The following is a 27868-nucleotide window of genomic DNA, read 5'->3' as shown; positions in this document are numbered from 1 at the left end:
GACACTCTCAACAGAGTAATTTAAAAAATATATATTTTTGAATGATTTAAGACTACTGATTCCTACCTCTTATTCTTTCCCAACAGAATCTTTTGGTAAAATAGGAGAAATGATTCTACTCAATTATTAAAAACACTGACTTGCTGTCAAGTATGTAACTAAAACTTTGGCAAAATAAATATATACAGTCCACACTTTGGAAATTTCAGATGGAGTTTTGAGACAGTATCCTTCAGACTTTTAATAAGTTAACAGTATTCTTTGTTGGGGTAATCATTAGTTACTACAGTCTGTTCATCATCATTAATTCTTATCCAAAGACTTTTTTTGACACTGCTTATAAAATGTTAATGAGCAGAATGTTGTATTTCTATAGTTATCACACTATATCAAAAGGCAGTCATCCTGTTTGGTTAACATCATAACCATTTTTGGTCAGAATGTTCCAAGCTATCTGTTTCATGTTATACAGCTTTATTAGGTGCACCTGACTTAAAATAATTGCATATATTTATTAAAGTGTATAGTTTACTTTTTATTAAAGTATCATTGATATGCAATCTTACATTAGTTTCAAATGTACAACACAGTGGTTCAACAGTTACCCATATTATTAAACCCTTACTCCCTCTTGTGTGGTTACTATCTATCAATGTAGAAAGATGTTACAGAATCGTTGAATATATTCTCCATGCTGTACTACTGTTCCCATGACTAACTTATATTGTGATTGCAAACTATTGTGCCCCTTAATCACCCTCACACTCCAACTGCCACCAATGTCAACCCCCTCCCCATTGGTAACCATTAGTCACTTCTTAGTGTCTATGAGTCTACAGCTGTTTTCTTCCTTCTGTTTTGCTTGGTTTTTATATTCCACAGATAAGTGAAATCATGGTATTTATCTTTCTCCACATGGCTTATTTCACTGAACATAATACCCTCCAGATCCATCCATGTTGCAAATGACAGGACTTCTTTTCTTTTCATGGCTGAATAATATTCCATTATGTGTATGTACCACATCTTCTTTATCCATTCATCTATTGATGGACGCTTACATTGCTTCCATATCTTGGCTATTGCACATAATGCTGCACTAAACAAAGGGGTGCATATATCTCTTCAAATCAGGGATTTTGTTTTCTTCACGTAAATTCCTAGGAGTGGAATTACTGGGTCAAATGGTATTTCTATTTTTACTTTTTTGAGGAACCTTCATACTGTTTTCCAGAGCAGTTGCACCATTAACATTCCCACCAACAGTGTAGGAGGGTTCCCAGTTTTCCACATCTTCCCCAGTATTTGTTATTTCTTGTCTTTTCCATAGTGTCCACTCTAATTGGTATTAGGTGATATCTCATTGTGTTTTTGATTTGCATTTCCCTGATGATTAGTGATGTGGAGCATCTTTTCATGTGCCTGTTGGCCATTTGTATTTCTTCTTTGTAGAAATGTGTGTTCAGGTCCTCCACCCATTTCTTAATTGGGTTATTTGTTCTTTGGGTGTTGAGGTGTATGAGTTCTTTATGTATTTTGGATATTAACCCTTTATCAGATGAGTCATTTATGAATATATTCTCCAATACTGTATGTTGCCTTTTTTATAGTGTTGGTGGTGTCTTTTACTGTACAGAAGCTTTTTAGTTTGATATAGTCCCATTTGTCCATTTTTTATTTTGTTTCCCTTGCCGAAGAGATGTGTCCAGGAAAAAAATTGCTGATACTTATGTTCAAGAGATTTCACTTGTGTTTTCTTCTAAGACTTTTATGGTTTCATGACTTACATTCAGGTCTTTGATACAGTTTTGAGTTTAAAATTATGTATGGGGTTAGACAGTAATCTAGCTTCATTCTCATACATGTAGCTAGCTGTTCAGTTTTCCCAGTGCTAGTTGTTGAGGAGGCTACCTTTCCCCAATGTATATTCATGGTTCCTTTTTGTATATTAATTGACCATGTATGTGTGGATTTATATCTGGTCTCTCTATTCTGTTCCAGATCTATGCATCTGTTCTTGTGTCAGTACCATACTATTTTGATTACTTGTAGCTTTGTAGTATAGCTTAAAGTGAGGAAGCATTTGTTTGTTTATTGATTATCAGTAATTTATTGACTTTTTTGATTATCAATTCAATTTCATTACTGTAATTGATCTGTTCAGATTTTCTATTTTTTTTGGGTCAGTCTTAGAAGGTTGTATTTTTCTAGGAAGTGGTTCATTTCTTCTAGGTTGTCCAGTTTATTGGCATATAGTTTTTCATTGTATTCTCTAATAATTCTTCGTATTTCTGTGGTATCTGCTGTCATTATTCCTTCTTCATTTCTGATTTTGTTTATGTGTGTACTCTTTTTTCTTGATAAGTCTGGCTAGGGGTTTATCTATTTTATTTTCTCAAAGAACCAGCCCCTGGTTTCATTGATATTTTTCTATTGTTTTATTCTTCTCTATTTTATTTATTTCTGCTCCGATCTTTATTATGCCCCTCCTACTAACTTTGGGCTTCATTTGTTCTTGTTCTAGTTTCTTTAAATGTGTGTTTAGACTGTTTATTTGGGATTGTTCTTGTTTCTTGAGGTAAGCCTGTATTTCTATGCATTTCCCTCTTAGAACTGCCTTTGTAGTGTCCTAAAGATTTGGGGCTGTTAAATTTTTGTTTTCATTTGTTGCTATGGATTGTTTGATTTGTTTTAATTTGTTCATTGATCCATTGATTATTTAGAGGCATGTTGTTTAACCTCCATGTGTTTGTAGGCTTTTATATTTCCTTTGTGTAATTTATTTCTAGTTTCATACCACTGTGGTCTAAGAAGCTGCTTGGTACAATTTCAATGTATTGAAATTTATTGAGGCTCTTTTTGTGGCCTAGTATGTGATCTATTTTGGAAAACATTCCATGGAAAACACTTGAGAAAAATGTGTATCCTGCTGCTTTTGGGTGGAATGTTATGTAGATCTGTTAAGTCCATCTGATCTAATGTATTGTTCTGTGCCCCTGTTTCCTTATTTATTTTCTGCCTAGTTGATCTGTCCTTTGGAGTGAGTGGTGTGTTGGAGTTTCCTAAAATGAATGTGTTCAATCTACTTCTGCCTTTAATTCTGTTAATATTTGTTTTCCATATTTAGTTGTTCCCATAGATATTTATATTGGTTATATCCTCTTGTTGGACTGATCCCTTTCATTTTGTAATGTTCTTCTTTGTCTCTTGCTGCTTTCTTTGTTTTGAAATCTATTTTGTCTGATATAAGTATGGCTACTCCTGCTTTTTTCTCATTATTTGCATGAAATACCTTTTTCCATCCCTTCACTTTTGGTCTATGTATGTCTGACATAAGTCTCTTGAGTCTGAATATAAGTCTCTTGTAGGCAGCATATAGATGGGTCTTGTTTTTTATCTATTCTGCTACTCTGTACCTTTGATTTGTGCATTCAGTCCATTTACATTTAAAGTAATTATTGATAGCTATGTACTTATTGCCATTTTATTAATTGTGCCCTGGTTGTTTTCATAGCTCCTCTCTGTTCGTTTCTTCTTTCCTCATACTCTTCTTTCATTATATGATGGTTTTCTTTAGTGTTACAATTAGATTTCTCTTCTTTAATTTTTTTGTTTGTCTATTCTAGAGTTTTGTGGTTACCGAAGGTTTAAAGATAGCTTTCTTACTATATAACAGTCTATATTAAGTTGCCTATTACTCTGAGACACAATCTAAAAGTACTTTTTTCCTTCTTTGTCCTCCACACTTTATGTATTAGATGCCATAATCTGCACTTTTTCTGTATCCCTTGACTGATTTTATATATAGTTAATATTGCTTCTTTTTTGTTTTAATCTCATTGCATGGTAATGAATTGGTCTACTACCTTTACTGTGGGTTTATTTTCACAGGTGACAGCTACTTACTTAGCCTTAGGAATATTTCAGTCTATAGCGGTCTCTTTAACATATTCTATAAGGCTGGCTTAGTTGTGGTGAATTCCTTCAACTTTTGTTTATCTGAAAATTTTTTGATCCCTGGTTCAAATTTAAATGATAATCTTGTCAGGCAGAGGATACCTGGTTGAAGGTCCTTCTGTTTCAATACATTAAATATTTCATGCCACTTCCTCCTGACCTGTAGTTTTTCTGCTGCGAAGTCTGCTGATAGCCTGATGGGGTTTTCCTTATAAGTAATCTTTTTTCTCTCTCTGGCTGCTTTCAATACTCTCTCCTTATTCTTAGTGCTTGTCATTTTAATTATTGTATGTCTTGGTGTTGCCTTCCTGGGGTTCCTTTTGTTATGGGCTTTTGTGCTTTCATGACCTGAGTATCTATTTCCTTCCCCAGATTAGGAAAGTTTTCAGCAATTATTTCCTCAAAGAGACTTTCTATCCCTTTGTCTCTCTTCTCCTTCTGGTACCACTATTATGTGAACATTGTTCCTTTTGGGTTGGTCACAGCTCTCATTATTCTTTCATTCTTAGAGATCCTTTTTTCTCTCTGTTCCTCAGCTTCATTGTGTTGTTCTTTAATGTCTATGTCACTGACTGTCTCTACTTGCAGTAATTTGCTCTTCCATCCTTCCATTGTATGTTTCACCTAAGTTACTGTATTCTTCAGCTCTGAGTGGCCCTTTTTGAGCTTTCCTATCCCTTTGTTGAAATCTTCCCTGCAATTTTGAATATTTTTCTGTAAATTAGTGATCATGTTTATGACTTTTACTTTGAAGTCTTTATCAAGAAGATTGGTGATCTCCATTTTATTTAGCCTTTTTTCTGGTATATTGTCCTGTAGTTTTGTTTGGAACATGTTCCTTTGTCTCCTCATTTTGCCAGGGTTTCTGTGTCTCTTCCTTTGTGTTAAATGGATCTGATATCTTTCCTGACCTATAGAGTAATAGCTTTATGAGGTGGTATCCTATGGTGCCTAGAAAATTGAGACTCTACTCTCCAGTGCCTGATTGTACTTTGTGGAAGCTCCAGCTGTTCATGGTGTGTAGTGGGCAGGGCTGCCTTTCTTTCTGTCTGGTAGTGGTGTGAGTATCCAGCACTGGCAGTTTGCCTCAATAAAAGTGTATAGTTTTATCAATTTTGGCATATGCACCCAGTGGTGAAGCTATCACCACAATCAAGATAATGAATATTTCCATTATGCCAAAAACTTTTAATTACTCCCTTGTTTCTCCTCTCCACCTCTGCCCTCCTCCTCTCCAGGCAATTAACAGTCTACTTCCTGATTATATAGATGAGTTTTCATTTTCTGGAATTTTATAAAAATCGAGGCATACAATATGTCTTTTTTCCTCCTTGTCCTTTCTGTTAGCATAATGGTTTTGAGATTCCTTCATATTCATATTGTGTTTTTACTAGTTCATTTCTTTTTGTTTGTTTGTTTTTGTTTTTGAGAGGGCATCTCTCATATTTATTGATCAAATGGTTGTTAACAACAATAAAATTCTGTATAGGGGAGTCAATGCTCAATGCACAATCATTAATCAATCTCAAGCCTAATTTTCGTCAGTCTCCAATCTTCTGAAGCATAACGAACAAGTTCTTACATGGTGAGCGAATTCTTACATAGTGAATAAGTTCTTACATGGTAAACAGTACAAGGGCATTCATTCATCACAGAAACTTTCGGTTTTGATCACGCATTATGAACTATAAACAATCAGGTCAAATATGAGTATTCGTTTTATTTTTATACTTGATTTATATATGGATCCCACATTTCTCCCTTTATTATTATTTTTATTTTTAATAAACTGCTGGAGTGGTAGGTAGATGCAAGATAAAGGTAGAAAACATAGTTTAGTGTTGTAAGAGAGCAATTGTAGATGATCAGGTGTGTGCCTGTAGACTATGTGTTAATCCGAGCTAGACAAGGGCAATAAAACATCCACGGATGCAGAAGATTTCTCTCAAAACAGGGGGGGTGAGGTTCTAAGCTTCACCAGTGTTGATCCCCAATTTCTCACCTGATGGCCCCCCTGCGACTGTGCCTGTCTTAGGTTGTTCCTCCCTTGAGGATTCTTACCCGTCTCTGGCTAACCAGTCATCTTCCGGGGCCATACAGAGAGATGTAAAGTTGGTAAGTGAGAGAGAAGCCATATTGTTTGAAAAGGTTAGCTTTTTACTTCTTTGAAGATTTATGCCCGTGGCTTCTATGCCCAGCATTTGTCTTGAGGTATCTTTACCACTTGGAGGAATTATGATACTCAGTAAATTCGATATGAGGCACAAATTCTATTTAAGGGTTGTAATTAGGAAGGAAGAAGAAAAGTTATAGAGGTAGCAGATGGAAGAAAACATGGGAGGATTGATTATTTCTTTGACATATCTTCTTGTATAGTTCATTTCTTTTTATTGCTGTATTTTATTCATTATATATAGCTATACTGCAATTTGTTTATCCATTTACCTTTTGATGAACACGAGCTATTTTGATTTCAGAGCAATTTCACCTAAGACTGCTTAGAATATTCATGCATAAGTCTCTTTAGACGGGCATTTTTTTTTTCTGTTTTGTTAATGCCTAGGAGTGAAATGGCTGGATCAAACTGTAGGTATATGGTTAACTTTTTAAGAAATTTCTCAGGTATTTTCTAAGGTTGTAGTACCATTTCACATTCTCAGCAACAGGGTATGAACTCCTAGTTGCTTAACATTCTCCCCAACACTGGTACACTCAGCCTTATAATTTTAGCCAGGTTAGTAAGTGTTTAGTGGTAGATTTGTTGTAGTTTTAATTTACATTGAGCATCTTATTATGAGCTTACTTTTCATTTGTATAACATTTTGTGAAGTGTCTTTTCAGATATGTCTATTTTTTTTGGATTATATGTTTCCTTAAGTGAGTTTTAAAAGTTCTTCATTCTTAATGCAAGATTTTTTTTGATATGTGATATGAGTTATATTATTTGCAAATATTTTCTCCTAGTCTGTTGCTTGTCTTTTCATTCTCTTTACAATTTCTTTTAAACTACAGGCATTCCTAATTGATGCATTGGGCCTCATCAAAATTTGTTCCGTGTACAGATTTTCTTTTCAGTTTCATATCTAAGAAATCTTTGCCTAATGTAATGGTCACAAAGATTTTTTTCCTAGTTTGCTCTATAGGTTTTATAATTTTAATTTTACATAAGGTCTGTGACCCACTTTTGAGTTGTTTTATATGGTACTAAGTATGAATTGCTGCTACCTTTCATTTTTAATCTGTTTCCATTTTTCCAGTGCTATTTGATGGAAAGATTATTCTTTCCTCCACTAAATTGCTTTTTCCTCCTTTAAAAAAGTAAAAACAATTGATATATATGTGTAGGTTTATTTCTTGACTTTATTTTGGACCATTGATCTATTTGTTTATGTTTATACTAATATCCCATTGTCTTATTGCACTTACTAGAAATTCTAGCCTAATATTGAATAGAAATGGCAGAGGAAGACATTTTTATCTTGTTCCTGATCTTGGGGGACCACATTCAGTGTTTTTGTCATTAGGTATGATGTTATCTATATCCTTTTTAAGGTTAAGGAATTTTCTTCTATTTCTGGCTTGTTGAGAGTTTTTAACCAGGAATAGGTACTGAATCTTGTCAAATGCTTTTTTTTTTTTGCTACTATTGAGATGCTCATATGGCTTTTTTCTCATTTAGTCTGTTAATATGGCTAAATAGGTTGGTTGATTTGTTTGCAATTAAACCAATCTTTCATTTCCTGGGTACACCCCATTTGGTCATGATGTGTTATCTTTTTAATTTGTTAGATTTAATTTGTTAAGAATTAAAAATTTTGTTAAGAATTTCTGCATCTGTGTTGGTGAGGAATATTGGTGTGCAGTTTTCTTAAAATATTTTGGGGTTTGTTTATTTTGTTTGTTTTTTTTTTGTTTTAAGCTAATGCTGGCCTCATAGAATGAGTTGGGAATTGTTATCTCCTCTTTTAATTTTTTGGAAGAATTTGTGTAAAATTAATATCATTTCTTCCTTAAGTATTTGGTAGAATTATGCAGAGAAACCATTTGGGTCTGGAGTTTTTTTATTTACAGCTTTACATTGTAGAAAGTGATAGTAACTGAAAAACACTGAGACCTACAGTCTCAGTTCAGATTTTCCATAGATCTATTGTATGACCATCAGCTTATTCCACTTTTGAAGCTTTATTTAGTAACATGTAAAATTAAAGTTGAATAAAAGGTTGACATCCAAAATATAAAAAGAGCTCATGTACCTCAACAAACAAAAAGCAAATAATCCAATTAAAAAATGGGCACAGGATCTGAACAGACACCTCTCCAAAGAAGAAATTCAGATGGCCAACAGGCACATGAAAAGATGATCTACATCGCTAATCATCAGAGAAATGCAAATTAAAACCACAATGAGGTATCACCTCACAGAAGTAAGGATGACCACCATCCAAAAGACAAACAACAACAAATGTTGGCGAGGTTGTGGAGAAAGGGGAACCCTCCTACACTGCTGGTGGGAATATAAATTAGTTCAGCCATTGCGGAAAGCAGTATGGAGGTTCCTCAAAAAACTAAAAATAGAAATACTATTTGACCCAAGAATTCCACTCCTAGGAATTTACCTTAAGAATGCAGCAGCCCAGTTTGAAAAAGACATATGCACCCCATGTTTGTCACAGCACTATTTACAATAGCCAAGAAATGGAAGCAACCCAAGTGTCCATCAGTAGATGAATGGATAAAGAAGATGTGGTACATATAGACAGTGGATTATTATTCAGCCATAAGAAGAAAACAAATCCTACCATTTGTAACAACATGGATGGAGCTAGAGGGTATTATGCTCAGTGAAATAAGCCAGGCGGAAAAAGACAAGTATCAAATGATTTCACTCATCTGTGAAGTATAAGAACAAAGAAAAAAACTGAAGAAACAAAACAGCAGCAGAATCACAGAACCCAAGAATGGACTAACAGTTACCAAATGGAAAGGGATTGGGGAGAATATGGATGGGAAGGGAGGGATAAGGGGAAAAAGAAAAAAGGGGCATTACTATTAGCAGAGATAATGTAGGGGGGTGGGCACGGGGAGGGTTGTACAACACAGAGAAGACAACTAGTGATTCTATAGTATTTTACTATGCTGATGGACAGTGACTGTATTGGGGTATGTGGGGGGGACTTGGTAATGGGGGGAGTCTAGTAAACATAATGTTCCTCATGTAATTGTAGATTAAGGTTGATAGTTTTAAACATGCTGCTTCTCTAACTGAAATAGTAGTAGACTATTGTAGTTAGTCTGTTAGACCTATTCCCTTCTTTTCCAGTTCCTAAGGGAAGCTTTGTGGAACCCAACCACTATTCAGATCAGTTTCTGCATAAAATTCCTTTTTCTAAAATTATGGAAAAACATACATATAATATTTATCATTTAAGTCATTTTAAGTGTATAGTTCAGTGACATTAAGTACATTTACATTGTTGTTCAGCTATCATCACTATCCATCTCCAGAACTTTTTCATCTATGCAAACTGAAACTCTGTACTCATTAAGCAGTAGCTCTCCATTTTCCCCATACTTCCATCCCCAGACAACTACTATTATTATTCAGTCTCTATGAATTTTACTACCCAAGATACGTATATAAAAGGAATTGTACAATATTTGTCCTTTTGTAACTAGGAATTTTTCACTTAGCATAACATCTTTAGGTTCATCCATGTTGTAGCATGCATCAGAATTTCCTCCCTTTTTAGGTTACATAATATTCCATTATGTATACTTAACACATTTTGTTCATCCATTCATCTGTCTATGGACAGTTGGGTTGTTTCCATCTTTTGGCTGTCGTGAATTGTGCTGATGTGAACATTGGTATACAAATATCTGTTCAAGTTTGCTTTTTGGTCCTTTTGGATATATTACCCAGAAGTGGAGTTGCTGGATTACATGGTAATTCTGTTTAGTTTTTCCATGTGCATAATCTCTAAAAATCTCTTTTAGCAGCAATGGGATTCTTACTACCTCATATATCTAGCCAAATCAAATTTTATGAAAATTTCTTGAATCCTAAAATTAAAAAGACATTTAAGGCTATACTTACTGTGATTTTTTTTCTGTGACTCTATGTTGTGTGGCCTTTAGCAAAGTAAGTTATGTTTATTAGCACATGCTGTTCTTAACTGGCCATATTGTGTCCCCACTTCCTTTCCCAGCTTAGATTCTGTGATCCATCATTATGATCAAATCCTCAGCCTTTTTTTTTTTCTCTGTTTTCTCTACGCTGCGTTTGCCTTGAAAATTTCCATACCTGTTTAAACCCAACTCTCTGTCTATTCTGTGTTTGTAGCCAAATCACTGAACATGGATGAAGAAAAAACACAAACCATGGGGGTTTGTCTTACTTAAAGTGTATAATCACAGCTCCCAAATTAAAGGACCCCACAATCATAATAAATTACTTTATAGCTAATTGGTTTTTCCATTCTTCCCACTTGTTTCCTTTTTCCTAAGACTTCCAGTATTTCTTTACTACTTCCCAAAGATGACTGTGTTTTGCTGTCAAAATAAGTACAGTCAGTAGACTTAGTCTAATCTTTCCATCAATAAATCTAACTTCTGCTGTATATGCAGATATTTTGCTCTGCTTCTCTGACAGTAGATGAACTGTCATTCTTTTATCCAAGGCCAGATCTTCCACTTGTGCACTCTTACCCACCCAAACACTTGGCTTCAGTAGTTTACCCCCTTCTTTCCTCAATAAATTTTTACCTCTCTCTTAGATTATTCTCTTCAACATAAGCAAATATATTCTATTGTCTTACTTTCAAATGAAAACCAAAAAAAAACCCTATCTTTGAATCTATTTACCATCCCATTTCTCTAATTCCCTATCTAGGAAAATTTATTTATAGACTTGTCTAAAAAGTCATTTAAGAATAGTTAAAGAGTAATGTCACAAACAACATGTAGGAACCTCCCAGTTTAAGAAATAGAACAGTATCAGTTGGGTTGAATGCTTTTGTGAATCTTCCCTAAAGGACTTCCCTCCCTATTCACCTGATGTTACAAGTCTCCCTAATCTAGTTAGGTATTATCTCCAGCCAGTTCTACTGAGATTGTCGTAGTCAAGGTCACCATTGACTTCCAGTATGCTAAATTCAGTAGTCAACTCTCCATCTTCTTTTAATTAAACTTTTCAGTATTCTTTGATATTCTTGACTCCAGACCCTTTCTTGAAATTCTTCCTTCACTTGGTTCCCAAAACATCACATTTAATTATTAGGTATTCATAGTTGAAGAATATCTACTGTTCTGTCAGTTTATTCAGCATCAGTATCTCGCCTCCCATGCATAGATTGGCCCTTCCTTTGCCTGTCCTTGAAATGCTGGGTACACCAGGATTTAGAAAACTAACCTTTTCTCTTCTTTATCTTTACTTTTTCTTAGGGTTATCTCAAAGCTTATATATCATCCATGGGCTGATAACTTAATTCTCTCTACCTTCACTCATTTCCTGAATTCCAGACATGCATGTATAATATAATATAATAGTTATCTCCTGCTGAAAGTCTTACACAAAATTTTCTGTTTTTCCCTAGTCCCAGCCCAAACCTACTTTTTCTTCCTCTTTTGTCTCCGTAAGTGGTACTTTCACTTATCCAGTTACCAGGTCTGAAAACTAGGAGTCATCCTTGCTTTCTCTTTTCTTCACACTGTGATTTCAGTCCATTAGCAAAACTGACCTAATTCCAACCACTTATGACTACCACCAATCCTACAGCCCTAATCAAATACACCATTAACCTCTCACTTCAGCTATTATAATAGCCTCTTAATTGCTTTCCTGGAAGCCATTCCCACACCCTTTGTGTTTTGCCCCAACTTACCCAGAATTATCAAAATCCTGTAATTGCTTCTTAGCTTTAAAATAAAATATGAACTCTCTTGTGGCTTTTAAGGCCCAGTGCAACTGAACCCTGCCCGTTTCTCCAATCTCATCTCCCACCCTTTGTAATTATTCTCAAATTAAATATGCATAAACTTTTGAAACACTAAACACCATTCCTCCACCTCCTCCTCCAGTTGATTCTCTTGCCAGTCATCTTGAGACCACATTATTAAGAAACAATGCTTTAGTAAAGCCAGATAATGAGAAGACAGGAAGTATCTCCATATTGAAAAAGCTGTTTTGAAGTTCTTGCCTGCAGGAGCTTTCCTTCCCTTAAATGTAAAGTTTGAAGAAACTCTGCAGGTGGCACTGATATGTTTCTATCCATCCACCCATTATCAGCAAATAGCACATCCCTCTATTACATAGAAATATTATTTGTCTCTATATCCAATTTCTTCCAAATCCAATAGTGAACTCTTTAGATACCAGGCAGAAAAGTAGCTAAATTGGGGTTTTGTCATAATATGACGGAATTTGACCTAACATATTCTTACTGGATGATGGGCCTCTTATAGCCAGAGCTAAGACTCCTTAGAAAAGAATTTGATCCTCAACTCAACCAAAATGTTTAGTGAACATTGAAATTCTTTTATATTTGTAATCAAATTACATTCTAGATTAGAATATATTTGATATCTGTATGTCCAGTGACTAAATTTTGTTTGCATAGGGTTATTTTGATTTGGTTATCTTACAAATCTCTTTCTACTTTGCTATTGAGCAGTCATTTAAAAAAATATTGCTAATCCTGTTCAGTTTTGTGGTCAAAAATAGATAGGCATTGGTGACATTTTTATCTGAATTTTGCAGGAAGTAAATTTGTTGTATTCTAATTTCAAATTAATAACTTTTGCACTTTGCAATGAGTTGTGAAACTTTCATAACTCATTTTAGAGGTTGAAGGTTAGGGAGGATAAAATAAAATGAAACAATATCCTACATTAAGCAATATTTCCAGCTCTTACTAATTGCTTCCTCTTTTTACATCTGTTTATTTTAGTAAATGTTGGTTTTATACAGTACTCTCCTCTGAGTTCAAAGGTGTTATATACACCTCTGGGGTAAGCAGAAGGTGAAACATGTTTCTCTCATCTAAAGTATATTAAATTATGGTATGTTCAGTTGCTTATATTATTACAGACTTGGGCAAATTACTGTGCCTTTCAGGATTCAGGTTTTTCTTCTATAAATTAAAAGTTGTTTTAGATTAGGAACCAGTAAACTATATTCAGCTAGCCACATCCAACCTGTTCTTCTGTAGGCTGTGAGTTAATAATGGTCTTTATATTTGTAAAAGGTTGTTTAAAAAAAAGAATATGCAATAGTGACTCTCTATGGTCTGCAAACCTGAAATATTTACCAACTGAACTTTTAATATATATAAAATATTAGCAAAGGATTATAATACTATGGAACATAGTAAACAGATCTTACTTTAATAATTAGAATATCTTTATCTTTTAAAGTTAATCCATTGTACCTTGGGAACATAAGCCATTAATAAAGTTGTATGTCATATCAGCTTTTTTATCACTATTTTGCATATGTGAAAAAACAAGTTTGAAAAAAATATAAATTCCCCTTGTCATAAATTTTTTGTGATAATTAGCACAGAACATAGTACCTTTGGATTTGAAATACCTAAAAAGTTTCTCAAAATAATTTATGTAAGTATTAAACAACAGATTGACATGTTATTTTTTTCTATTACTAAAATCAGTATTTTTATATTTTCATTTTCTCCATTTAGATAGAAGCAGATTTGGGTTATCCTGGAGGTAAAGCAAGAATTATTCATAAGGAATCTGATATCATTACTGCCTTTGCTGTTAATAAAGTAAGTACAAAGATATTTATCTTTTCTTTGATTATTAAATATTTATAGTTAAGACTGTTTCCTTTTCTGTCAGTTTATTCCATATCGGTATATCTTTCCCAAAGTTACTTCCCACTCCTTAAATTGCAATCTGAATTTCTTTAATTTTATAAAATGATTATATTGTTTAACAATTGATTTTGATATAAAGCAGATAAAATAATGTTTCATTACTAGACAGAGAGATATCAAATATTTATATATGCAGTAGCTGTTAGAAGATATACAATGCATTATAACAGTTAATCCAAAGGAAAGGATTTGTTTTCTTTATATGAATACATTGAATGTGGTTCTTAATATTAGATGAAATTTAAGCTTATATGTAACTCATAGAAATTCTCCCTCTTTGACATACAGCTACAACAGCTGTCCAGCTACAGTGTTTTCTTTATATTCCTTAGCCTTCTGCTCAGTACCCTCTTTAGAGGTATCTATAAGCTGCTCACAGAAGATGTAGCCTTAGGTATAATGGTCCAAGGTTGAAATTTGTCTTAAGCATTTTCCCCTTCTATCTTTCCTAAATGCCCTACTGCAAAATTTATAGTGACTTCTATTTACCCTTACTTACTTTTATTTCCATTAATTTAAAGGATTATATATATATATAAAATATATATTTCTGATTTTAAAATAATTTTTAAACATTACTTATATGTATATCCTATGGAATTACCCTTTCAGTAATCATTTCACCAATGGTTCTCCATCTTCCTGTGCTATGTCTTGTCTTTCCTTAGATTTCTCCTAGATAGTTTCTTTGTTATTCTGTCCACATCTTTCCCTGTGTCATTCATCTGATTTCCCTCATTGACACCTCTGAACAATGACTAGTTCTGTTCAAGACAATCAAGTTTAGAATCAGCCCCTCAGCCAGGCATGTCTCATGTTGTAATACCTATATATTATGGTAGATACATGTCAATGCAAATGCAAAATTATTGTCTACACCCAACAATTTTCTTCCCTCCTTTGAAGAAAATATTATTTTAAATATTCTGTGCTATAAAACAAACTAGATTATTTCTTCTTCTTTTTGGACTTACCTGAGTAATCTACATATATATAAGGTCTGCCATTCACTGTGTAAGAGAGTACCTGTTCAATTTCCTTTTCTCCAGATTCTTTTTTATAGCCTTGCAATGGATATCAGTTATAGATGAAAAATAATACCCTTTGCTTTAAATTGCATTATTTAAAAATGCCAGTGACATTGAACTTTTTCCCATTTGTTTATTTGTGAATTATCTGTGTCAAGAACTGTGAAAAGTCTGAGGTTTTCTTCTGTACTCAGGCTGAGAAGTTAGATTTCACAGTTTAATGTGGATGCTGTAAGACATAAGACTTCTGGACCAGAGACAAAGGCCAGTTTATTAGTAATAGCAAATGCAGTCGAATATTGGCATTTTGGTTCCCTGAGCAAAAATTCCCACAAAGTGACAGGGAGAGTGCCTTGTAAAACCTGCACACAAGGTAGATTCTATTATAGAGGAGGAACACTGAGTTTTGGGAACTGAAGTCTTTTCTAATGGACAGTAAGCATACTTACCCTTTGATCTGGAGGGAAGACTATAGGTATATACACATCCTGGAAATAATACTGCAGAACAAAGTGGGCAGTCAGTGACTCATTGAAAAAAACACAGAAATAAAGAGACCCATGGAGAACTATCTCCCCTCAGCCTAGTTACATCCTTTTTCCATTTATCTCTGGAGTCTTAGTTTTTTCTTACTAGTTTGTGTTTGCATTTTGCAGCCTAGAAATATTAAGCTTGTTTTCTCTTTGCTGTCGCTATCTTTCCATTTTCTGTTCATCTGACAAATTTTTCCTTTATGATTTCTTCTGGCATACTTATCCACTCTTTTTCTACCCTTATACCTTTCCTTTGTGACCTTTTCCCAAATTCTGTTTTTCTTGTCCAAGATTGAAAAGCTTTAGACGAAAGTGTTACTATCTTACTTGAATAATTCATCATTATTTCTTTAGTTTGGTGTTCCTCCTCATCCTCACTTTTCTCTACCTTACTGGGTTTTTGTGTTCTCAAACATGTCCCTCCACATTTCTGAATTTGCAAACCTTAGAGAGATTGCAACATTCTAGCAGACTAGAGAGACAGGGCTGGGAGAAGCAGTAAAGTGGTGTGTGTGTTACCACTATAGTTCTTGCCTTATCATAGAATGTTCTTGAATTCTCAGAACATAAACATCTCTCTAAACTCAAGCCAAGGGTTATTACACTCAGGATTTAATTATTGAAATCAATTTAAAATAGCCGTTTGTGAGAATGCTATGTATTCTATATCTTGAAGTTATCATTTCTAGAGGCTATTTTGTAGTATACACTTCTAAAAGTAGCCCATATGCATATGCTTTTTTATTTAAAAATTACTCTCTGATTTATTTTTTAGGCAAATAGAAACTGCATAGCAATTGCATCAAGCCATGATGTTCAAGAATTGGATGTTTCTGGAATTCTGGCTACACAGACCTATACTTGGGTAGATGATGATATAGAAGTGGAAACCAAAGGGTACCCTTATACTTTCTTTTTATTCAGTAATATTGTAGTATAAATGATGATATATACAGAACCAAAACTTTAAAATATTTTTAAAGGAATATTCCTAGTTGGAAGTTGATATGCTAAAGAATAAAGAAGAGGCAGAAGGAGCTTTAAAGAATGGAATTGAGGGACAGAAGAGAATAAGTGAAGGGATCTGAAATTGAAATTGTTCACATATGAGTTAGGAGTTACGAGCTGAAGAAAATTAATTTTAAGGGGAAAGATAAAGCCATATGTTAGAGCTTTCAAGTATTATAGAAGAAATAAAGAACCTGATTGGTTGCTTTAATTGTGGTTGACATTCCATTTTAGGTTGGAGGATTTCTTGGTAATACATGCTCATGATGATTTAACAGCTGTGCAAGGTACAACCCCATACACACACAGCAATCCTGGCACTCCAATCAATATGCCATGGCTTGGCAGTACACAGACTGGCAGAGGAGCCTCTGTGGTACGTAAAGTTAAAGAGTTTGTGTATAAATGTCCTATTTTTCTTTCTGGATTAGGTAGATAAAGGATGATTTAAACTTTTAAAAAAATTCTTGACTTATTTGTAAGTCATATTTGCTGAAAATTATAAATTTTGATTATGAAGAATAATATATTTTCATTTGAAAAGGATAACAACTTATATACAAAGAGCTATACTTTAAGTAATTATTTAGAATTTATTGGTCTAAATAAGACCTCAGCAAGCTATGATGAATGGTTAAATCCTATCCCATTTATATTTTTTGTATAGACAACATGCTAGAATGGTGTTCACATTTTTCAGTGGTTGAAAAAAAATCAGAAGAAAAATGGTATTTTGTGACACATGAAGATTATATGAAAATCAATTTTCCGTGTCTGTAAATAAAATTTTTCTGGAACATAGCCACAGCCATTTTTTTATATTTTGTCTATGGATGCCTTCAAGCTATAGTGGCAAAATTGGGTATCTGTGACAGAGACCATATGCCCATAGGCCCAAAACATTTATTATCTGGTTCTTTCCAAAAAAGGTTTGCTAACCTCGAGTCTAGGTAATTTCTTAATGGATATCAGTTAACAACTGTGCCCATGTTAAGTATACCTTTTTTTTACTGCTGAGACAAATACATTCTCTTTTTTAACAAAAACAATATAAATTTTTAAAAATTTAAGCAAGGTTTAATATGTAGATGAACTGAAACAGAGTTTTTCTCTAGTATTAGAGGATCTTCTTGAGCCCTGATTAGACCTAAGATGTGATCCATGTTTACACCTCCATGAGATGCCTTTATGTTGGCACTTAAGGAATAAGAATTAATATACAGAGTCAAATAAATCCAATATCAGTAATTCCTTCAGTGGCTTTCTAGGTGATAGGTTTTTTGTTTGTTTGTTTTTATTTTTTCAGTTTCCTAAGTCCTATAGAATTCTTTCTTGGGCCAAGTTGTTGTTTTGTTTTTTTACTAATTAGTAAAAACGATTATTTAAATAAAGGCTTAATCATTAATAATACATGATAATATTTTATACTTAATGCAGTTCTGTTATCCCTCATATAACCTTATTATTCTTTGAGATCTCTATTGTAGCTGTTATATTACTCCTACTTATTCTTACAGTGAAGCTTGAGATCCAGAAAGGTCTAGTGATTTAAACTCCGGTCACTATCTCAGATTTGTGGTAGAGCTTGTATTAAAGCCTTCCATTCTCCTTAGTGCATTGATTCATGTAGGAGTATTTTACATACTAAATTGAAGAATTTGAAAAATGATCTGGTAATTATTCAAATGAAATGACTTGGTCATTAATAATTCATTTTTTCCCATCTGACAGATATATTAAATCATTTGTAAAACTTACTAGTATATCACTTTTAAAAAGGAACTTAAAGAGAAAATGAAATATAATAAAAAGAAATAATAGACACTTTTTTCCAATTCCAGTTTCAGATAACACAATCCTATAGTTCTTTCTGTAACAGCTTTTTGTTCAACTGCTTCCACATTTGCTCTGTTCTGTACACAGCAGCCAAAATTGCTCTTTTCTAAAGCACTGTTCAGGTTGTCCCTCTCCTGCTAAAAGTTTTCAGATTTCCCAGTGCAGCTTTAAAAAAACAAGTCCTTTTTGTGATTCTAAGGCTTTTTGTGATTCAACCACTGCCACCTCTGCCACTTCATCTCTCTTTGCTGTAGTTAGAGTGACCTTTCTGTCTCTTGAACACATCAAGCTCATTGCCATGTCAGAGCTTCTGCCTTGCTTTCTACTTTTTTCCTGTTTTACCATACAGATATCAACTCAACCTTCAGACATTTCCCTTCCTTCCTGGTGAAGGCATCTGCCCCTCCCTACTCTACTCCCAATCACCCAGTATCCTTTTCCCCCGTTTTATCATCTATATAGCTTTTATCACCTTTGAAATTACTGATTCATTACCCAGCTGTCTTATTTACACCCCTTGGAATGTAAGCTCTTTGAGAGATTACATTATCCCTGCCTTATACATTAATGATCTCTAATTAGAATGGTGTTTAACAGTAGAAAATGTTTGTTTATATTCCAGAGCATTATAAGACAGAAATTTACCTTTGTCGTTCCTCCTAGGATTGAGTTTTCTTATTTAAACTTAGATGGACATCTTTTTAATTGGGGTCATTGTGATTTGCAAACAGAACTATTAAGATTGCCCCACTCCATCATTAAGAAAAAGACACCTATATAATAAGACAGTTCTTTTTTATATAGATCTTCTAAAATAATTAATGATTCTTTATAATGTCATACATCTGCTTTCAGAAAATTTTTAAACCTGTATTTGTGAATTTTTTTACTTATTGTTTTCATTTGATACTTTAATCAGAAAAAAAATAAAAGAACAGACCTTTAGGCATTTCTTTTTTCTTTTATTAAGGTATTATTGATATACACTCTTATGAAAGTTTCACATGAGAAAACAATGTGATTACTACATTTACCATATTATCAAGTCCCCGCCCATACCCCATTACAGTCACTGTCCATGAGCATAGTAAGATGCCACAGATTCACTATTTGCCTTCTCGGTGCCACACTGTTTTCCCTGTGACCCCTCATCCCATGTGTACTAAACATAATACCCCTCAATTCCCTTCTCCCTGCCTCCCCATTCCCCCTCCCATACTCCTCCCCGTTGGTAACCACTAGTCCCTTCTTGGAGTCTGTGAGTGTGCTGCTGTTTTGTTCCTTCAGTTTTGCTTCATGGTGATACTCCACAAATGAGGGAAATCATTTGGCACTTGTCTTTTTCCGCCTGGCTTATTTCACTGAGCATAATATCCTCCAGCTCCATCCATGTTGTTGCAAATGGTAGGATTTGTTTCTTTTTTATGGCTGAATAGTATTCCATTGTGTATATTTACACATCTTCCTTATCCATTCATCTACTGAGAGACACTTAGGTTGCTTCCATATCTTGGCTCTTGTAAATAGTACTGCAATAAACATAGGAGTGCATATGTCTTTTTGAATCTGAAAACTTGTATACTTTGGGTAAATTCCAAGGAGTGAGATTCGGTCAAATGGTATTTCTACTTTAAGTTTTTAGAGGAACATCCATACGGCTTTCCTCAATGGTTGAACTAGCTTACATTCCTACCAGTGGTGTAGGAGGTGTTCCTCTTTCTCCTCATCCTCGCCAGCATTTGTTTCTCTTAGTCTTTTTGATGTTGGCCATCCTTACTGGTATGAGATGATACCTCGTTGTTTTAATTTGCATTTCCCTGATGATGAGTGATGTGGAGCATCTTTTCATGTGTCTGTTGGCCATCTGAATTTCTTCTTTGGAGAATTGCCTCTTCATATCCTCCGCCCATTTGTTAATCAGATTATTTGCTTTTTGGGTGTTCAGTTATGTGAGTTCTTTATATATTTTAGATGTTAACCCTTTTTCCGATATGTCATTTACAAATATATTCTCCCATAGTGTAGGATGCCTTTTTTGTTCTGTTGATGATGTCCTTTGCCGTACAGAAGCTTTTTACTTTGATGTAGTCCTATGTGTACATTTTTGCTTTTGTTTCCCTTGCTCAAGGAGATGTGTTCAGGAAGAAGTTGCTCATGCTTATATTCAGGAGATTTTTGCCTATGTTTTCCTCTAAGAATTTTATGGTTTCATGACTTAGGTCTTTGATCCATTTTGAGTTTACTTTTGTGTATGGGGTTAAACAACAATCCAGTTCCATTCTCTTGCATTTAGCTGTCCAGTTTTGCCAACACCAGTTGTTGAAGAGGCTGTCATTTCCCCCATTGAATGTCCATGGCTCCTTTATCGTATATTAATTGACCATATGTGGTTGGGTTTATATCAGGGCTCTCTAGTCTGTTCCATTGGTCTATTGTTCTGTTCTTGTGCCAGTATCAAATTGTCTTGATTACTGTGGCTTTTTTGAGTAGAGCTTGAAGTTGGGGAGTGTAATCCCCCCATATTTATTCTACCTTCTCAGGATTGCTCAGGTATTCGAGGTCTTTTGTGGTTCCATATGAATTTTAGAACAATTTCCTCTAGTTCATTGAAGAATGCTGTTGGTATTTTGACAGGGAATTGCATTGAATCTGTAGATTGCTTTTGGCAGGATGGGCATTTTAACAATATTAATTCTTCCTATCCATGAGCATGGGATGCATTTCCATTTATTGGTGTCTTCTTTAATTTCTGTCATGAGTGTCTTATAGTTTTCAGGGTATAGATCTTCCACTTCCTTCATTATATTTATTCCTACATATTCTTTTTGATGCAATTGTGAAACAAATTGTTTTCCTCATTTCTCTGCTAGTTCACCATTAGTGTAAAGAAATGCAACGATTTCTGTGTATTAATTTTGTATCCTGCAACTTTGCTGAATTCATATACTAGATCTATTCTTTAGAGTGTTTTATGTACAGTATCATGTCATCTGCAAACAGGGACAGTTTAACTTCTTTCTTACCAATCTGCATGCCCTTTATTTCTTTGTGTTGTCTAATTGCTGTGGCGAGGACCTCCAAAACTATGTTGAATAAAAGTGGAGAGAGTGGGCATCTTTTTCTTGTTTCTGTTCTTAAAGGAAAAGCTTTCAGCTTCTCGCTGTTAAGTATGATGTTGGCTGTTGGTTTCTCATATGTGGCCTTTATTATGTTGAGGTACTTGCCCTCTATACCCATTTGGTTAAGAGTTTTTATGAATGGATGTTGAATTTTGTCAAATGCTTTTATGGCATCTATGGAGATGATCATGTGATTTTTGTCCTTTTTGTTATTGTGGTGGATGATGTTGATGCATTTTCTAATATTGTACTGTCCTTCCATCCCTGGAATAAATCCTACTTGAACATGATAGATGATTTTTATGATATATTTTTGAATTTGGTTTACTAATATTTTGTTGAGTATTTTTACATCTCTGTTCATCAGGAATATTGGTCTGTTATTTGCTTTTTTTGTGGTGTCTTTGCCTGGTATTGGTATTAGAGTGATGCTGGCCTCGTAGAATGAGTTTGGAAGTATTCCCTCCATTTACTTTTTGGAAGACTTAAAGGAGGATGGGTATTAGGTCTTCACTAGATGCTTGATAAAATTCAGCGGTGAAGCCATTGTGTACAGAAATTTTTTTCTTAGGTAGTTTTTTGATTACCAATTCTGTTTCCTTGGTGGTAATTGGTCTATTCAGATTTTCTGTTTCTTCCTGGATGAGCCTTGGAAGGTTGTATTTTTCTAGAAAGTTGTCCATTTCTTCTAGGTTATCCAGTTTGTTAGCATATAGTTTTATAGTATTCTCTAATAATTCTTTGTATTGCTATGGTGCTTGTAGTGATTTTTCCTTTCTCATTTCTGATTCTGTTTATGTGTGTAGACTCTTTTTTTCTTGATAAGTCTGGCTAGGGGTTTATCTGTTTTGTTTATTTTCTCAAAGAACCAGCTCTTTCATTGATTCTTTCTATTGCTTTATTCTTCTCAATTTTATTTATTTGTGCTCTAATCTTTATTATGTCCCTCCTTCTACTGACTTTGGGCCTCTTTTATTCTTCTTTTTCTAGTTTGGTTAATTCTGATTTTAGACTCTTCTTCTTTCCTGAGGTAGGCCTGTATTGCAATATACTTTCCTCTTAGCACGGCCTTCGCTGTGTCCCACAGATTTTGTAGTGTTAAAATATTGTCATTTGTCTCCATATATTGCTTGATCTATTTTTATTTGGTCATTGATCCATTGGTTATTTAGGTGCATGTTGTGAAGCCTCCATGTGTTTGTGGGATTTTTCATTTTCTTTGCACTTTGCATAATTTATTTCTAATTTCATGCCTTTGTGGTCTGAGAAACTGGTTGGCAGAATTTCAATCTTTTTGAATTTACTGAGGCTCTTTTTGTTCTTTAGTATATGATCTATTCTTGAAAATGTTCCATGTGAACTTGAGAAGAATGTGTATTCTGCTGCTTTTGGGTGTAGAGTTCTGTAGATGTCTGTTTGGTCTAACTGTTTTAATGTGCTGTTCAGTGCCTCTGTCTCCTTACTTATTTTCTGTCTGGTTGATCTATCCTTCAGAGTGAGTGGAGTGTTGACGTCTCCTAGAATGAATGCATTGCATTCTATTTCCCCTTTTAATTTTGTTAGTGTTTGTTTCATATATGTAGGTGCTCCTGTGTAGGGTGCATATAATCGTTATATCTTGTTGGATTGACCCCTTTATTGTTATGTAATGTCCTTCTTTGTCTCTTGTGACTTTTTTTGTTCTGAAGTCTATTTTGTCTGATACAAGTACTGCAACTCCTGCTTTTTTGTCTCCCTGTTAGTTACATGAAATATTTTTTTCCATCCCTTCACTTTTAGGCTCTGTGTGTCTTTGGGTTTAAAGTGAGTCTCTTGTAGGCAGCATATAGATGGGTCTCCTTTTTTTTATCCATTCAGTGACTCTCTGTCTTTAGACCATTTACATTTAGGGTGATTATCAATAGGTATGTACTTATTGCCATTGCAGGCTTTAGATTTGTGGTTATGAAAGGTTCAAGGTTAACTTCCTTATTAAGAGTATAATTTAACTCACTTAGTATGCCATTATAAACATAATCTAAAGGTTCTTTTTTCCTCCTCTTTTTTCTTCCTCCTCCATTCTTTATATATTAGGTATCATATTCTGTACTCTTTGTCTATCCTTTGATTGACTTTGGCAGTAGTTGATTTAGTTTTGCATTTGCTTAGCAATTAACTGTTCTACTTTCTTTACTTTGGTTTTATTACCTCTGGTGACAGCTAGTAAACCTTAGGAACACTTCCATCTATAGAAGTCCCTCCAAAATACACTGTAGAGATGGTTTGTGGGAGGTAAATTCTCTCAGCTTTTGCTTATCTGGAAATTGTTTAATCCCTCCTTCAAATTTTAATGATAATCTTGCTGGATAAAGTATTCTTGGTTTGAGGCCCTTCTGCTTCATTGCATTAAATGTATCATGCCACTCCCTTCTGGCCTGTAATGTTTCTGCTGAGAAGTCTGATGATAGCCTGATGGGCTTTCCTTTGTATGTGATCTTATTTCTGTCTCCGACTATCCTTATCCTTGATCTTTGCCATTTTAATTTTTATATGTCTTGGTGTTGTCCTCCTCAGGTCTCTTGTGTTGGGAGATCCGTGCACTGCCATGGCTTGAGAGACTATCTCCTTCCCCAGATTCAGGAAGTTTTCAGCAATTACCTCCTCAAAGACACTTTCTATCCCTTTTTCTCTCTTCTTCTTCTTGTACCCCTGTAATACGAATATTGTTCCATTTGGATTGGTCACACAGTTTTCATAATATTCTTTCATTCTTAGAGACCCTTTTTTCTCTGTGTGCCTCAGCTTCTTTGTATTCCTCTTCTCTAATTTCTGTTTCATTTATCTTCTCCTCCACTGTATCTAATCTGCTTTTAAAACATACGTTGTATGTTTCATGTCTGATTCTGTGTTCCGTAATGATTGGATCTCTGACTGGAATTCATTCCTCAGTTCTTGAATATTTTTGTCTACCTCCATGAGCATGTTTATGTTTTTTATTTTGAAATCCCTTTCAGGAAAGATTCATGAGGTCTATTTCATATGAGTCTTTCTCTGGTGTATTTATAATTTTGCTTTGAACCAGGTTCCTTTGATGTTTCATATTCGTATGTGGCGCCCTCTAGTGCCCAGAAGCTCTACTCTCTGGAGCTGCTTAGCCCCTCAAACAATGTCAGGAGTCTCAGGGAAGTGGTGTTGGTGCCTGGGGGGAGGAAAGAGCTGTTTCCTGCTTCCCAGCTGCTGTGCCTGTCTCCACTGCTAGAACCAGTGGGCTAACCACACAGGTGTAAGCCTCTATGCTTTGCGTTTGTAGCTGCTGTTGGTGGGGTTTCCCTCTGGCTGGCCTAATGCCACTGTAGGGTTTCCCGGTTTGTGATTCGGGTGCAGGCTGTCTGGGAGGAATGCGCAGCAGGCTGTGTATCACGGAGGGGGCCTTGGAGCTGCATAGCCAGCCAGGGGGCTGGACACCTGAAGATTGTGGAAGTTCCCAACCTGCTGGGTAGAGTGCACCCCGACAATTTTGTCTACCTGTCCTTTCTCCTGAGCAGTGAGCTCTGTGCTATCCTTGCCCCTTTAGCAGCCCGCAGACTGCCCACCTTTCTATTGTCCCAGAGAAGCCAGATATGGATCCCTGTTTTCCACAAGCAGCTAGAATCTCAGTCTCTCCAGGTATTCTGCCTGTCTTAGCTTTCCAACCCCTCTAATCATGAGAGCACTATGTAATGTAGGTTTGTTCTCCCAGAGCAGATCTCCAGAGCTTGGTGTTTAGCAATTCCAGGCCTCCACTCCTTCCCTGCTCCATTTTTCTTTATCCCACCGGTGACCAGGGTGCGGGAAGGGCTTTGGTACCTTACCCTGTTCCGTGAAGTTTATTCTTTTCTCCGGGTGTATGCAATCTGGTGTAGTCCTCTTTCATGTTGCTCTTTCATGATTAGTTGTATTAATTATATTTTCGTATTGTATGCGACTTTAGGAGGAAGTCTCTGCCTCATGTTTCATGCAGCCATCTTTAATCTCAGCTCCTCAGGCATTTCTTTAATTAAGAAGAACATGAGATTTAAGTATGAAGTTTACTAAACAGAAGTAATATTCAGCAGGCTTTCATTTTTATGTGAAGAATTGATAAAATATTTTCTTAATCCGATTATTTCATTGAATTATGAATACTAACAAAAAAGAATACTTGTTGTGACCAGTCTCTGTTGTTGGCACATAACTGTGTCCACGTATATCTTTCAGTGTTTCTGTCCTTCATCAGTTCTCGCCTAATCTCTTTCCTAACAAATCCCCATTTTATTGGCAACTGTAGGGTAATTGAACAATCCAAAAGGCAGCAATAATGACAAATCTATATGCCACTGATGGTACAAACTTAGGATAACATTTAACTGTGTTTATGGTGCTATATAAATAGGAAATGTTCTACAGATTAAAATTGTCCCGTTAATTTCATGTATTTATTTTATTCTTACTTGACAGGCTACTTAAATCCTTCAAAACATGATTTAAAAGTGGTTAAGTAAACAGTTCCAAACTATCAATTAAAAATTTATACAATTTTCTGTTTACCTCTTTTTTTTCACATGCTTCTGCCTCTTTTTAACCTTATACTATTCAGGATTATTCCAATAAATTTAATAGGATCAGAAAAGAATTGGCCGGAAATTCTTGAGGTGAATTTGTTCTTAGAGCTTATTCAATGATGCAGAAAATGTATGTACACTTAAATGTTAAGAGAGCTGAGCTGTATATTTTTATTTAGTATTTTTAGCCCCCGTGTAGTAGTTATGGAACCACATAAAAATAAATGTTGTTTGAATTTTCTGTAACAATTCAAATTTTTAATGTTACTTTTTATGTTATCTGTAAAAGCATTATTTCTCTTTAACAGATGATTAAGAAAGCCATTAATAATGTCAGAAGAATGACTTCTCATCCAACTCTTCCTTACTGTAAGTTGTTATCAATTAGCCATTTGAAGGAATTTAAAGGCAGCTTTTAGTTCCATTTGAAAGATAGTAAACATTTATTTCACTTTTTTTTTAAGAGAATGTTTGCTAGCAAATAAAACCTTCATTTCAAAATTGGATAAAAATAGTAAAGTCTTGAATTAATACAGAAGGCTATTAGTTTAGTAATGAGTGTAGTAAATTTAATGCATCAAGTTTTGGCACTTTGTGTATTTCCAGGTTAGCACATTTTATTTTTGAACATTTCTGAATTATTTACACAATGTTAAATTGTAGTTGATTATTATTGTTTTATTAAAGGGATCATTCTCATCTTTATTACATAGACCAAAACCATATCTTGGTCATTTATTGCCTCATCATTACTGGTTTGTTGTTTATTAATGTTTTGTCAGAGTGTCTCTTATCAAACACACTAATAATAAGTAGGGGAAATGGTTGTTAGTAAGGTCTTCCATCCTATTATAAGATATATTTATTTTCACTTTGTCTTCCCAGGAATCTTAAAAGCTTTTCTTCTTTTAACAAAGAACTTAATTAGTGGGGAGTTTATTGGAAATAGTGAAGTAGAGAAAATAATAGCATTAACATTAAAATTAATTGGTGTGTTAGAATCAATATTCATATTAGAATGTGTGTATTCCACTTTATTTTAAAATAGAATTTTTAAGTTGTGCCCTTCATCAAGTTGTCCTACCACACAGTAAGAAAAATAGTGCATGTTAATTAGGAGGTATTCATGTCCCTCCAACGTAATAACCTATAAAAATTTTTACCACCTTTTTCATGATAGTCTGATAAAATATAATTGACAAAACCAGTGTTCTTTTCTACTTCGTAATCATAAGCGCAATAAGCATCTAATATCAAAGTTGTATACCAAAGTCCAGTAAAAGGGTTCCAGATAAACATGTATTTAAAATGCAGAGATACAAAATAATATAAAACACTTTTCACTACATTGATTTTATTCAGTACTAGAAGTATATGTTTTCTATCCATAAGTCTAATGTGAAATGGCACTATAAAAATAATCATGAAGCATGCTGATAAGGATCCAGATATGTTTTATATACAGATCTTAATATTATTCCCACAGTAAGAAACATTTGGCATTGCTTAAAATCTATCCTTTCTATGCAATAGGGTTTGGAAGTTTCCTGAAATATTGAAAGGACTTCATATTTTTTCTAAGCACCACACATGTGTCCTAACAGGTGACTAGTTTATAGAGAATATCCTCTACCTTAAGCCCATAAAGTTAAATATGAGATCCCTAGCTTCAAAGGCAATTAATGGACTTATTTTCAGAGTTAATTAGGCAACATCAGATCACCTCTTGTTGGGATAAGTTCTTTCTCTGTTCAGAGAACTACCATAACTGGCAGATAAGAGACTTGAAAAGTTAGAAGGTAATAAAATTAATCACTGGTTTTTTTTTCAGTATATCTTTTCATATCATGAACAAGTCCCACATACTGTAATTTAGTTCAACAATAAACACTTCTTATGTAGTGCAACTGTTATGAGACAGGATTTTTAAAA

General features: G+C 34.5%; 1 protein-coding gene across 12 annotated transcripts in view; it reads left to right on the top strand.

Moving 5' to 3' along the window:
* Positions 1–27868, top strand: part of DMXL1 (Dmx like 1) — a 166860-nt gene that overhangs the window by 120857 nt on the left and 18135 nt on the right. For 11 of the 12 annotated variants that reach the window (XM_073221581.1, XM_073221580.1, XM_073221583.1 and 8 more), the window contains 4 exons: positions 13656–13742; positions 16190–16311; positions 16657–16798; positions 26245–26305. In XM_073221581.1, the coding sequence (XP_073077682.1) occupies positions 13656–13742; positions 16190–16311; positions 16657–16798; positions 26245–26305 (412 nt within the window). Of the gene's footprint in view, positions 1–86; positions 3536–13655; positions 13743–16189; positions 16312–16656; positions 16799–26244; positions 26306–27868 lie in introns of those variants that run through there. The other variant, XM_073221591.1, reaches the window with a different exon arrangement.

Source organism: Manis javanica, chromosome 14 (assembly GCF_040802235.1).
Source record: "Manis javanica isolate MJ-LG chromosome 14, MJ_LKY, whole genome shotgun sequence".
In the NCBI taxonomy this organism is placed as follows: Eukaryota; Metazoa; Chordata; class Mammalia; order Pholidota; family Manidae; genus Manis; species Manis javanica.
This window is presented reverse-complemented; position numbering and strand designations above follow the sequence as displayed.